The sequence below is a fragment of the Bombina bombina genome, chromosome 2, assembly GCF_027579735.1.
Source record: "Bombina bombina isolate aBomBom1 chromosome 2, aBomBom1.pri, whole genome shotgun sequence".
Classification (NCBI taxonomy): domain Eukaryota; kingdom Metazoa; phylum Chordata; class Amphibia; order Anura; family Bombinatoridae; genus Bombina; species Bombina bombina.
In genome coordinates this window covers 520353907-520368440 of record NC_069500.1, presented here as the reverse complement: position 1 = coordinate 520368440, position 14534 = coordinate 520353907, and the positions used below count along the sequence as shown (strand labels likewise).

General features: G+C 37.8%; 1 protein-coding gene across 1 annotated transcript in view; it reads left to right on the top strand.

Moving 5' to 3' along the window:
* Positions 1–2622: 2622 nt before the first annotated feature.
* The window catches only part of LOC128649175 (uncharacterized), a 39112-nt gene continuing 27200 nt past the window's right edge, over positions 2623–14534 (top strand). Inside the window, exon 1 of the mRNA XM_053702288.1 lies at positions 2623–2663. Within this exon, the coding sequence (XP_053558263.1) occupies positions 2646–2663 (18 nt within the window). The 5' untranslated portion in view covers positions 2623–2645. The remainder of the gene's footprint in view (positions 2664–14534) is intronic.

Below are 14534 nucleotides of genomic sequence, written 5' to 3'. Positions count from 1 at the left end.
GCACTGTTGTTACTTTATGTATCTGTTTTCACTTGCTATATAGTGGGGTACTCACAGACCATGAATGACCAATAGGGGGTTATAGGGACTTCTGTAAGAGTTTAGTATTCCTCAGCTATAAGATTAGCAGCCTATGATATATGAAACTAGGAAAGCATACTAAGGTCAGCTAGAAAATAAGCCCTCAACCAGTGTACTAGGAGTAATACTGTAAGTAATAGTATAAAAGCAACATATAAAATATACCAATTAGGGAGTAACTGTAATAATAAGAGGGGACATATCTGCAGTAAAAGTCTGTACTAACTAAATTAAGCTTGTTGTACCACAGTCTCAAAAGGATAAAACAAATTCTACAACGTTCTGAAGGAAGGTAGTCTCATTATTTCAAATTGTGAGATCATCATCCGGGAGATCTGTTGTCGGCAAGTCGGTGTCACAGAATGGAACAGACACTACTTTAATGGCAGTATCAAGTTACCCCACACCAGATCTAACTATGGGTGTAGTTAACCGCAGAGAGAGCTGGGGGCAAGCTTCCTTCAGAGCCCATATAGAAAAAGGTAGCTCTGTAGATGACCAGAGCAATCTGGGGCTAAGATCTCCTTCCATCTGCGTTATAGAGGGGTGATTACCATAGGACAGAGTAACCAGACTGAGTGGTCTGTGTAGTTGCTCCGGCAGCTGTGTGTCCCCAAACACTTGAGCAGTTTCAGTGTTCATTAGCGTCCCCATCAAGCTGTCAGGGTGAGAGATCTCAGTGGCTACCTCAATCTCCTCTGTGTGAGCTTTGCCGGGTTCGGACTCCCTCCGTTGTGTGCTCTGAGGGTGTAAGATGCCTGCCGCTGGGGGACGATATCAGGGTCCCACTGCAGCCCCCCCCCCCCCGGGCAGCAAAGCATCAAAGTTGTGATCGAATGAAGCCACCGCAGGGAAAGTATCCAATGATGGGTTGGCTCTGTTGTGTAGCGCATCTATGCAGGCTGCATGATACTGGTCCAGACGGGTAGACAAGTCTTCTAAAAGTAAAGTGATGAGTTCCATCTGTGTAGCGGCTCTCAAAGCTATCTTGCATGCCGGAGTAGGCCTCTGTCTTCCTCAGAGCTTGTGACGTCACTGACAGTAATGGAGGTTTTCGTGCTGTTTGTTCCTATACCTTCCAAGTAGGTTATGGCTCCTGCGCTATCATGGTTTCATCCGCATATGTTGCTCCTTCTGCAAGCAGTTATTCATAGACCTGTAGGATCCTTGGGGCAGATGGAGGTCGGGTTAGAGCTGTAGCCTTTGCTGTTCGGCGTCTTTGACCTACCCTCCCTTCAGGAATCAATCTAGCGTTAGGAAGGTGGTAGGAGAATCGTAATAAAGAGAGATCTAGCTTATCTTGGATCTGCTAATAGTCCAGTTACATTTTTATAACCTGCCTGCTTCCTTAATAGCTGTTTTTTTTAACTCCTGAATTATGTTATATTTGGGAGCTCTGCAGAGTTGTGTCTATTATCTTTCCTAGCTGGCACCGCCTCTGATTTTTGGTTAGTTTATAAAAACAATTTCTGAGTGCAGTACTCTTGTTTTGTTTCAGAAAGTTAATTGTTATTCATAAAATATATCAAAACATTCAACCCGAATTTGACACTAGTGTGACTGTAGTGTAAATTTGATTATTGATAACAAAAGACTGCATGATATACTGACTGAATGAGAGATACACTTTTAATTTCCATTCATATAATTTCATAAAACATCCTAACATAGAAAATGGTTTATTAACAATACACCAACAATTTGTGACATTTTCATGAGACAATGCCACGGACCTTTAATTAAAGTAAAGTCACATGCACACTCAGGTCAGTGTCAGTCCCCACTTATTAAAATAATAATAAAACAAATGTGTTGTGTACAAGCATGTACACAGCCATTTGTTTGAAGATTGTGTAGGACAGTTTATTATAGCAGTATTGCCTGTCTATAACTGGAGGCTATGCATATATTCCACTAAGGACTGGCTGAGACTACTTTGACGACATCTCCCCCCAGGGAGGAAATCCAGTTTTAGGCAAACATATTAGAGTATTTTATTTTTGCACTAGTATGACACTAAAATCCATCTATTTCTCTACCAGAATAGGAAATGTTGGGTTCATGTCCCTTTATGAATGTGACCACATAGCAGGAAAGACTTGCAGGACTAAATAACATGCTTTAACAATTTGCAGCATGGCATTTTTGCACTACGTCTCTTCAATGACTACATTTTACAAGGTTAGCTTGGAAATGAGAAATATGCAACACCGCCGGCTCCGTTTATTCTTTCTGAAATTCGTATTATAAAAAATGACGTCTCCAAACATGATTGCATTCTATGGGATGATAACGTATTATTCTAATTAGTTCCTCCAAAAGTGGAGCCTCATAGTCACCACCACAATCACACACTCCAACGTTATATGGACTTCAAGGTAAAGTTTACACGCATGAGCTAAAATACTATTAACAAACAATAGGACACATTCTAAATGTAATTCCTGATTAGAAAGTTACAGCTCGCTCACTCACTAACTCATCTACACTACATCATAACTACACTTTCCGTCTCCCGGCGCACTTAGTGATCGTCACATCCTGTTGGGCCTGTGCTCTGCGAGATGGACACCGATAATTCGGTAAGTGAAGAAGCCGGAAAGAGTGAGGCCGCCATTTTTGTATGACCTGTCCGTGTCCAGTGAACACTACCTGTGCAATTTAGCTGTAATTTTAGTGACTATTTGACTCTGTCATGTTAGTCGTTTATGTTTTGTAGATATATAGAGGGAAGCCACGACGGAAGAAACCGTATTCTGTCATAAATAAACATTGAGTGTCGTTTTGATGTAGCATGGACATAGCTGTAGTTTAGAATATACTATCTACAGGACGGACACCATATTACAAGGATATTGCTCTGAAATAAAAGTGGGCAGAACACCCATAAAAAGATGTCAGGGCAGCTGTTAGTATATTATAAACTATCATCAAACTATTACTAATCATTTTTGGGAACGAAGAACAATAATACATTTGCTAACAGCAGTAGGCGTCACAGTAACTTATTTAGCAGATCTTTACAGAAGTCAGGTAGATTTATACTTTTGGCCCCAACATTAATTTACTTTTGACTGACTGTAGTGCAATTCCATGGAATTCAGAACACATTTATAGACGTCCAACACATTTCTGCAAACACTTGGGTAGACAATAGCAGAGTATAATAATTAAAACAGGTTAGATGACAGTATCTGTGAGTCACTATATCATAGTTGCCAACATTTGGAAAAAAAAATAAAATCCAGGGACACTTTGCAGCTATCAATTACCTGCATGAAAATGTTTACCACACCCCCTGCCCTAAAGTTCTGCCCACTTTGCCAAACCCACATAATTAGCATAATTTAGCTCCACCTATTGTGGTGAAAAATATCTATAAAGAACCAATTAAAAGGTTACAGGCCCTTATCTCACTCTTGTGCAGATTATGCAGACTCAAAATGGATAATTCAAACAAAAGTCACATTTTGTGGCATTGTATAAATAAATAAATTATCAGTCTGACTTTAATATATATTTACAATATTTTATATATATATATATATATATTCAATAATTTACATAATGCAAATGAGCATTGTTTGAGTGAAGTATAATACCCTAATTATTTATTAATTAGTAATGAGGTAATGCGTTACAAGAATATATAATTATGTATAAGTAACAGACCCACAGGTAAACATTTCAAAGGGTTTACACCACTTAAACATCTCCATATAAAGTACAGGTGTTAACATCCTTAAAAATAGTTCACTTTTTCACAAATTTTTTCACAAACGTTAGGTATCTCACTGAAATTATTTATAAACAACTTGTGCAATTATGGCATAAATGGTTTTAAATGCTTATCTGCGATCCCCTTTGTTCAGAAATAGCAGCCATATATGGCTTTGGCTTTGCTTTTTGGTAATTAGAAGGCCACTAAATGACACTGCGCATCACACGTGTATTATGCCCAGCAGTAAAGGGGTTAATTAGGGAGCATATAGGGAGCTTCTAGGGTTAATTTTAGCTGTAGTGTAGTAAACAACCCTAAGTATTAATCTAGGCCCATTTTGGTATATTTCATGCCACCATTTCACCGCCAAATGCGATCAAATTAAAAAAAAACTTTACATTTTTCACAATTTTAGGTTTCTCACTGAAATTATTTACAAACAGCTTGTGCAATTATATCACAAATGGTTGTAAATGCTTCTCTGGGATCTCCTTTCTTCAGAAATAGCAGACATATATGGCTTTGGCTTTTTGGTAATTAGAAGGCCGCTGCACACCACACGTGTATTATGCCCAGCAGTGAAGGGGTTAATTAGGTAGCTTGTACGGAGTTTGCAGGGTTAATTTTAGCTTTAGTGTAGTGTAGTAGACATCCCAAAGTATTGATCTAGGCCCATTTTGGTATATTTCATGCCACCATTTAACCGCCAAAAGCGAACAAATATTTTTTTTTTCACTTTTTCACAAACTTTAGGTTTCTCACTGAAATTATTTACAAACAGCTTGTGCAATTAGGCACAAATGGTTGTAAATGCTTATCAGGGATCTCCCTTGTTCAGAAATAACAGACATATATGGCTTTGGCGTTGCTTTTTGGTAATTTAGAAGGCTGCCAAATGCCGCTGCGCATCACACGTGTATTATGGCTAGCAGTTAAGGGGTTAATTAGGTAGCTTGTAGGGAACTTGCAGGGTTAATTTTAGCTTTAGTGTAGAGATCAGCCTCCCACCTGACACATCACACCCTCTGATCCCTCCCAAACAGCTCCCTTCCCTCCCCCACCCCACAATTGTCCCCGCCATCTTAAGTACTGGCAGAAAATCTGTCAGTACTAAAAGAAAAGGTATCTGATTTTTTTTAATTATTTTTTTTAGCATATTTTTATATGCTGCTGTGTAGGATCCCCCCTTAGCCCCCAACCTCCCTGACCCCCCCCCCCCCCAAACAGCTCTCTAACCCTCCCCTCTGCCTTTTTGTGGGCCATCTTGGTAAATGGCAGCTGTCCGCCAGTACTCAGTTTGCAGAAAAAATGTGTTTTATTATTTTTTTCCCCGTTATTTTTTTTTCTGTAGTGTAGCTTCCCCCCAATGACAAACCCAACACCCCCTGATTTATAGTTTTTTAATTTATTTTTTTAACATTGCCCCCACTGATCAATTTTATACTTTATACATTTTCTGTAGTGTAGCGGTTCCCACCCGCTCCCTCCCCGTACACGCGCCCCCCCCCCCCCCCCTCCACCAACTCGTGCACACTCGTGCGTCCGTCCGTTCTTGCCCCCGGCTAACCCCGCCCACAATCCCGCCCCCCTCCACATCACTGGACCCATCGATGGCCGCCACCCGCCTCCCAGACCAGCTACCACCGACCAACGATACGGGCCATCGATGTCCGGTGCAGAGAGGGCCACAGAGTGGCTCTCTCTGCATCGGATGGCCAACGGATGTTTTTGCAGGATGCCTCGATATAGAGGCATCACTGCAATAACCAGAAAGCGGCTGGAAGCGATCAGGATCACTTCCACCGCATTCCCAGATCCAGGACGTACAGGGTACATCCTCAGGCGTTAACTGTCTATTTTTTTAGGACGTACCCTGTACGTCTTCTGTCATTAAGGGGTTAAAAATACTGAGAATGCATAAAGCTAAAAAGAATTTGCTGAAAGACCTTGCAATCTAATGTGACTGAGCAACTATGCCTGTACACCCAGTGAAGAGATCCCTCCCTGCTCATAGCATTACATGAAGTGTCCCAATGTCACTTTGGTACCCTCAGTTTAACACAACATAAGTTTATTAACTTTAAAGATTCACACCTCCTTGTCACTTCTCTCCCCAGTCTTGGAACACTTTCTGTTATTATTATTCTTTATTTATAAAGCGCCAACAGATTCCGCAGCGCGGCCCATGGTTACAAGGATAAAAGTACAAAGGAGAAACAATACAATAAGAGACACAATTTTACAGACAAATAAAGGGGGAACTGATACTTTTAACCACATGGCACTGATTCCACAATACTTTTCTAATGTCCTGATTAGCAACATAAACGTAAACGTAACAGCGTTCATGTTACATCAACATTAAATGTTTGTAACTGTATTATGAAAAAAGGCATCAACATTGCACAAAACTGTACAATGTGTGGGAGTGAAAACAAATGAACTTAAACAGGTCACATTATGAGAAGGTGGCAGTTTAATTTATACAAGTAGATTTTCCTATTTTTCGATAGAAGAATAAACTTTACATGTTTACTGAAACATGCCAGTTAGAATATCCGGCATAAATACAAATTCATTGTTTTTTTTGTTTTTTAACTTCTAAATAAGTTTAGCCATTGTAACTAAGGATTTTACATTTGTAGTTTAATCATTTACATATGAAATTATATATACTCTAAACCCTTTGTAAGGCACTGACTTTTTAATTACTACTAACAGAACTATCAAGAGATTGTTTTCTCATCTTTTTTCACATGGCCCCTCAGCCCAGTATCCCCAGTAACACCAGCACAACCAAGTGCCAGAAAGAGTTGAACTAGTTTGTATGTAACGTTTCATGTAGGTCAGAGACTGTAAACTTCCTTAGCAGATCAGATGCAGGAGGAGTGACAGGAGTTAATGTATGAGGGGTGGGGAATATATCACAGCTGAGACAGAGCACTGGAGCTGGGCTGTGCTGGGGAGTGTGAGCTGCAGCTGAAGATACTGGTACTCATTATAGGGTCATATAGTCAGTGATCTGTGCAGTGGATACTGGGTTGTACTGGGCACATGCTGATATAGTGTGATCTGTGCAGGGGATACTGTGACTCATTATATGGCCAGTTAGTGTGATCTAAACAGGGGATACTGGGCTGTACTGGGACTGCTGATATAGTGTGATCTGTGCAGGGGATACTGTCAACATGTCCTGGCTATGGCTGGCTTTTTTTTTGCAAGCTATATTGCCTGCAGCAGATAAGTGCTCAGATGGTGTTGAGGTGCCTGAGATGCATAAAGTAGGATTTTGTCAATTTTTCCAAGGTGGGATACTTATGTTTGTTAGCTCTTCACAAAAGTAAAGTGTTTTCCTACTTGACAAGGGGCCTCTCAATAAAGTAAGCCTGGACTTCATTTTAACATAAAAATATCTGTAAATTCTTTATGCAATGGTATATAACCACCTATATGGTTAGGGAAAAAAAATATTTAGTCCGCTCTTAAAATAACAAATATGTACTTGTAGAGGCTGAATCTGGTACAAATCACAATTTAAAAATATTAAAGTCGCTAAGGACTATATATGAATAACAGGACAAAGCCTTACACAGTTATCTATACTGTACATATAATCAGCAATAGCAAGCAATCAGCTTATAATTGTGCAAACAGATAATGGTGCACATCAATTCAAATAACTGCCATCAATCTAGGGCTAGGTGTAAATAACAAGCTCGGCATTATATCATCCAAAGCATAATGCCAAATCACCTGATTTAATATAAACAATCCAAATGATGACTCCAATTATTTCTGGGTTGCACATACTGTCTTGAAAAAGTGAAAAGTAAACGTCTGTAGATGTCCTCTAGGCTAAGGGCATAACCATAAAACACAATACCATGTGCAGGAGTTCATCGGAGTGAAGCAGCATTGATTAGTTGTTGCAGCTTTTTTATTTTTGTGAGGTAGGATTATTACAAGTACAGTAGACATTGTATGTAAACCAGGACCAATAAAACAGAGAATACAACTACATACAGAAATCAATGATTGTCAGTTTTGTATAATTCTAAATATATAGACAATACAAATTATTCTTGCTCCTCACATTTTATAGTAATATTAACTAAATCTGTTTTAAACCGTGCTGCTTAGATTCAGCAGCTAAATGGTTTGGTGAATAACCAAAGGAAAAAGAAGAAAAAGAGAGAAAGGAAAGGGAAAAAAAAAAGGAAGGTTCCCTCTATATCCTGTTCCCTCTACCCTCCCTCCTGCGCTCATCCAAAAACGTCCATTGACCTCGGAGCATATATTCCATCAATAAAATAGTATTTTGAAAGGAAGATAGAACTAGTTTCTGGAGGCTTATTTCCTGAACTAATATACTGTACATTTTTCCCATTTCTGTATAAATGCTTTTAAGCGACTTTCTGTAAGAGATAAAGTATCTATTTGTTCTAGTATTAGAAGATTGTGTACCTCTGACTTTAATTTCTCTAGCATTGGGGCTTTTCAAGACTTCCATAGTTTTAATATAATTTCCATGCCCAACAAAATGGATAGGTTTTAAAATATAGTGCTCCTTTATATCTAAATCCATCCAAGAGAAAGATAACATCTTGTACTTCAAGTATAACCTTAATTTGGACTACATTGCTTAACCAGTTAGATCATTTATGCCAAAATCTTCTAATTTTATGGCAATACCAGAAACAATGTAAAATATTTGCCTTTCTATTTCCACATTTTATACAAAGAGCTTTTCCTGTTTTGGTTATTTTAACCATTCTATCTGAAGTTAAATAAGCCATCTGAATTAATTTAAATTGTGATTCCTGGTAATATGTTGCTAAGGATGCTTTATTAATTCTTGTGACAGGAGCAAGCTGCACTTAGTCTTATGGCGCGGTCGGGCCGGGCTGTGACTATACAGCTGACCCGATGCGCTGAGTAAATATAACAGACCCGCTCAGCAGAGAGCGGGTCTGTGAAACAGCGCTTTTTTTTTATAATTAATAGGGAATATTAGGTTTTAGAAATGTTTGGCTAATATAATGTTATATAATTTTGTGTGCAGAATTATATAACATTATTTTTAAAGTTTACTGACACTTTAAGCAAATATCTTGCCAAGCTTTAATAGATTCTCTAAAAACAGGCATCTTTTTACATAATAGAGGTAAGTTTCTTACTTGAATGTGTGCTAATGCTGATAATGTGAAAGGATAAACTCTTTTTTGTTCGAGTTCCACGTCCACATAATAATCACCTGTGATTAGCCAATCGATTACAAATTTTGCTAGAGCTATTTTATTATAAATCATAAGGTTTGGTAAATTCAGCCCACCTTTTTTTTTTTTTGGGCATTTGCAATTTTTCCAAACTTAGCATTAACATCTTACCTTGCCAAAGAAATGTATTTAGATTTTTATTTATCATTTGTATATCAGAGTAATATAGAGGAAACGGGATAGTTTTCATTAGATAAAAATATTGTAGGAAAATATAATCATTCATATCTGATTTAATTTACCTCTGTAATTTATCTCATACCAGAGCTTTGGTGAGAGGGATATTTTAATGTCTAGATATTTAAAATTATTTTGAACTTCTCGGAAGGGGTGCAATATTATAGTGTTTACTAGTAAGCCATAATAATTCAGAATTATTTTATATCAAGAAAAGGATCTGAAGTTTTTGATCCGTTTAAGTACAATGGGAATATATATATATATATATATATATATATATACAGAACGACTTCCAGCTCAGCCCTCCAAATGGTCAATAGCCTGGGTGCAAGGATAATGGTGCATATGTAGACAGAAGATGCACTCACAGGACTTTCCCAAAGAAACACAATTTAATGTTGGAACATTTTCGGGGTTCAGAACCCCTTCATCAGCATGCAAACAAGACATAAATCAAACCTTTTATAGTGTGTATGATCACAAACAAACACAAACCTAGTGCCCTCCAAAATGCACCAAAATTTCGAGTGTGGAACGCATATTGCGTTCCACTGTGAAAGCCGAAACCGGAAGTTGTGATACGTCACTTCCGGTTTTCGGCGATAATATTCACTCAATATACATAAATATTGCAAAACAGAGTAACATACTTGAGCCTAAGTAAATCCACAAATATATTTCGTGAAGCAAATTTAGATAATATAAGTGTGTATGAGCTTGTCATACAGTGTAACGATCAAGCCAATCATATATAAGTGTGTGCACAGGTCGTCATAGAGACGGTTGTCATGGTAGCAGTAAACAACGCTGTGATAAAGTGTGAACAACAACATAAGAATAGAAGGGGGACATATCAATGTAGTATGTGTATAATAAAATAAGGAAACATTAAACTAAAAACAACCATTAGTTATACAGGCTTATCACTAATGGATGAAAATAACTTATGGGAATTGTTGCGGAGCCAGAACTAATAACGCTGTGGCATATTAATGATAGATACATAGGGAGTCATGTGGGTAACCATATATGAAAAATCATAAGTGGCATGCTTAAAAGCATCAGATTGTAAGATTGCCACATTTTTAACAGCATCTGGTCCAGGGGTATGAATGTTTGGATACCACTGGTGGCATATGTTTAGGTATATAACAAAGGGGTATCCATCAATCTCAGGTCAGCGTGGCAGAATACATTTATATACCATACCTATAGATACATGATGGCATACATATATTCAAGGTCAACCTGCAACAATGTATGGAATGGGGAACATCTAGGTGCAAATTGTGGGCTTATACATTCTTTATGTGTCCACATATGTCCAGCCATGGTAGACTACAAAATTGGAGTAGACTGTCCAACAAGCAACCATGATGTACCAATGAGGTATGTGTATTGAAAATGATCCATTATTGTGTATTGTGTTTCTTTGGGAAAGTCCTGTGAGTGCATCTTCTGTCTATATATATATATATATATATATATACTGTATATAAATAGAAAAAAATAAAAAAAATAGAGCGCACTCCAAAGCTCCAAAGGGACTGAGCACGGACTGTTGCTGGTCCGATATATATATATATATATATATATATATATATATATATATATATATATATATATATATATATATATATGTTTTTAAAGAATATAGCACTCGCTGGACTGTAGACATCAGTGACAGATCCAAACTTTATTGTGTACAATAAAGTTTGGATCTGTCACTGATGTCTACAGTCCAGCGAGTGCTTTATTCTTTAAAAAACTTGCATTCCTTATTACAGCACCCTGGCAAGTTGGAGTTTGTTAGTGGGAGTGCATATACTATACATCGTGGTTATATATATATATATATATATATATATATATATATATACTTTATTCATAAATAATAAGAGATTGTCCGCATAAAGATAAATTAATACTTCCTTGTCCATAATTGTAATGCCTTCAACACTATTCCTTATTGCTATTGCTAAGGATTCAATAGCTAGATAAAAAAGTAGATAAAGTAAAGTAACCACCTATATGGTTAGGGAAAAAATATCTAGTCCGCTCTTAAAATAACAAATATGTACTTGTAGAGACTGAATCTGGTACAAATCACAATTTAAAAATATTAAAGTCGCTAAGGACTATATATGAATAACAGGACAAAGCCTTACACAGTTATCTATACTGTACATATAATCAGCAATAGCAAGCAATCAGCTTATAATTGTGCAAACAGATAATGGTGCACATCAATTCAAATAACTGCCATCAATCTAGGGCGAGGTGTAAATAACAAGCTCGGCATTATATCATCCAAAGCATAATCCCAAATCACCTGATTTAATATAAACAATCCAAATGGCGCCAGCTCACCTCTGTGTTCTTCCAGTGTCCCCTGTGTAGAGAATCCTGTTTCCTGTATCTTAGAGAAGGTTCAGGCTGGGGAGTTCAAAGACAGTGCCCTGTGTGGTGGATCTCCTTTTGTAAAATCAGCTGAGGAAGGTGGCAGCTAAGGGCCAGCTCCAGGCTCTGCCCCTGTGTGGAAAACGGCACTGTGGATTATTTCTAGTGCGTAGTGGCAGAGGAGCTGTAGCAAGTTGGGTGCAGGGCTGCACTTCCAGTTTGGAAATTTTTTGCGGTGTGTGCTCAAAATGATGCCCGGTTTGTTCACTAGCCTTTCATGCACCTATGTTGCGGTTTTTGTGGCAATCCCCCAGGTTTATGCGGTGCGGTTTTGAAGTAGGACTTAGGAGCTACTGGATTATGCAGCCATCTCCCTGACCGGCTAGGCTCCGCCCCAGCACTTGTATGTTTTAATCAGTCTGTCTATTTTTTCCGGATAACTTAGCCTTACAAATATGTTGCATTTTTTTCATAGACAAGGGCCACTATTTTTCATCCGTTAATTCAATTCAGCCTGTCTGTGAACCATAAAGTATTCAATATGTGAACCCTAAGAAAGTCCAATACCGTCTTACTGGCACTTATGTGGAAGGTATAACTGACTGCCAAACATTTTGAAATTTAGGCAAGCACACATATAGATAATGTTATTCTATGTACAATCCATATACTTTGTGCACTAAATCAGTGGTTTCAACAACCCCACTCTTTAGCCAGATAGATATTAAAATAATTTCTCCTTATTTGGTTTTAAACATTGCTTGGCACTTAGGTAGATGGTCTCATATAGGTAATTTATTTTCTTATATCATGACTAGAGAGCCACTATTCTTCAGCCAGCTAACAAATACAATCAGCTTAATTAATTTGGCTTGGCGGCCAAACAAAGATCCAGCAAAGCATAAGCTATACTTAGCTTGAGACGGGTGAAGCGTCCTGGCCAGGGGACGATGCGGCTACTTATTGAGATCTGGCCCCAGTCTGAGGTAATCTGTGAACGCAGCTTTCTTTCTGGTCTAATCAATATTGTGCTCCAAACCTGATGGAGTGTAGCAGACTGCTGCGTCTCTTTTCCCTCTTAGTGGGTTGTGCTGCCTGCTGAATGTAGAAGTAGAGTGGGTTGTCCAGGCGATCTTTCTCTTGCCTGGGGAGTATATAGGGTACTTGGATTTCTGGTGTTTCAGAGAGATCCCTGTTCAGCATTCTTTAGCACAGCGTTGCGGCACTCAAGTTTTCGTGCCCGTGTCCATGCTCCTCCCACCGGAAAACCTACTGTATCAATTACCTTGTATCTATGCTTCTGCTTACTGCCTCCTTATCTCAGATCATTTGACAGACTTGCATTTTAAGCAATTAGTGCTGACTCTTAAATAGCTTCACGTGCGTGAGCACAATGTTATCTATATAAAACACATAAGCTAACACCCTGTAGCTGTGAAAAACTGTCAAATGCATTCAGATAAGAGGCAGCCTTCAAGGGCTTAGAAATTAACATATGAGCCTACCCAGGTTTAGCTTTCAACTAAGAATAACAAGGGAACAAAGCAAATTTGATGATAAAAGTAAATTAGAAAGTTGTTTAAAATTACATAAATAAATCCGGCTCCAAAAGGAGCTGAATGATGATACTAGGGATGGGCTAATGCTTTGCAACATTCTAAAAATGAAACAAATTTCAACACATTTGTTGGTTCGTTTGTAATTTTGAATGTTTGTATAACATTCTAACATTTGTTTAATGTAATAGTATTTCTAATGCTTTCTTTAAATGTAATATTTGATTAAAAAATTTATAATAATTTGATTCCAATTATGCAATATTTGATTTCCAAAAAACTTGAATTTATATATTTGTAATAGTATTTTTTTAATTTTCTCTTTAAATGTTATATTTGATTAGAGTTTTTCTAATAATTTGATTCCAATTATGCAATTTTTAAAAAAAAATTGAATTTATATATTTGCAATAGTTTTTTTAATGTTTTTCTTTAAATATTTAAATTATGATATATTCAAAATAGAAACATTCAAATTGATATATATATATATATATATATATACTGTGTGTGTGTGTGTATATATATATATATATATATATATATATATATATATATCATGTATCAATTTATTAAATTCCCTACCACATGAACTATTGAACTTCTGAATAGCACTTGTTAAATATAATGTTACATAAGAAAATTTGAATGTGGACATTCGAGCTAGTTATGAACATTAAAATTCAAAAGTGGGTGGGGGCGGAGCCAGCTTCCAACATGGATGGTCGCTAAAAAACGAAGCTCCGATCAATAGTACAGTGAAGAGACTAACTGCTATCTATTAATGGCTTAACAACCTTTAAAAATCATTTTAATAACTTCTGGACTTCCCCCGGAGCATCTTGTTTTCTATGCAGACCCAATTGCTTCAGCCATCACGGCAAGATCTGGGATCATAGCCGCTAAGACGCATGGCCTTAAATATGGAGAGATCTTACGCCATACTACAGTCCTTGCTGAAAAACTTGGAGTCTAAGATGGACACCTATTTTGAGGACCTCCTTACAGTATGCAGTAATACGGATGGTGTCTGCCCCGCTTGGACTAGCGGAGAGGCGTCAACACTCAATAGTGAGGGAGATAGAGGCAAATCGGGTCAAAACAGCCCAGCTTCAGACCGCATTGAGCCGGAGGAGGAGAGCCCACCGCACCCAGAACCTGTTAGGCTTAGTGAGAGTCAACCCGTACTAGCAGTGGAACGTCTGCTCAAAGTTTTGACATACAAAAATACAGAGACTCAGATTGTCAGTTCTATACGCTCGATTCCCTGTCTCACTAACCTGAGCCCTGACAGGCCCTTGTTTCCTACGTCCTCTGGGA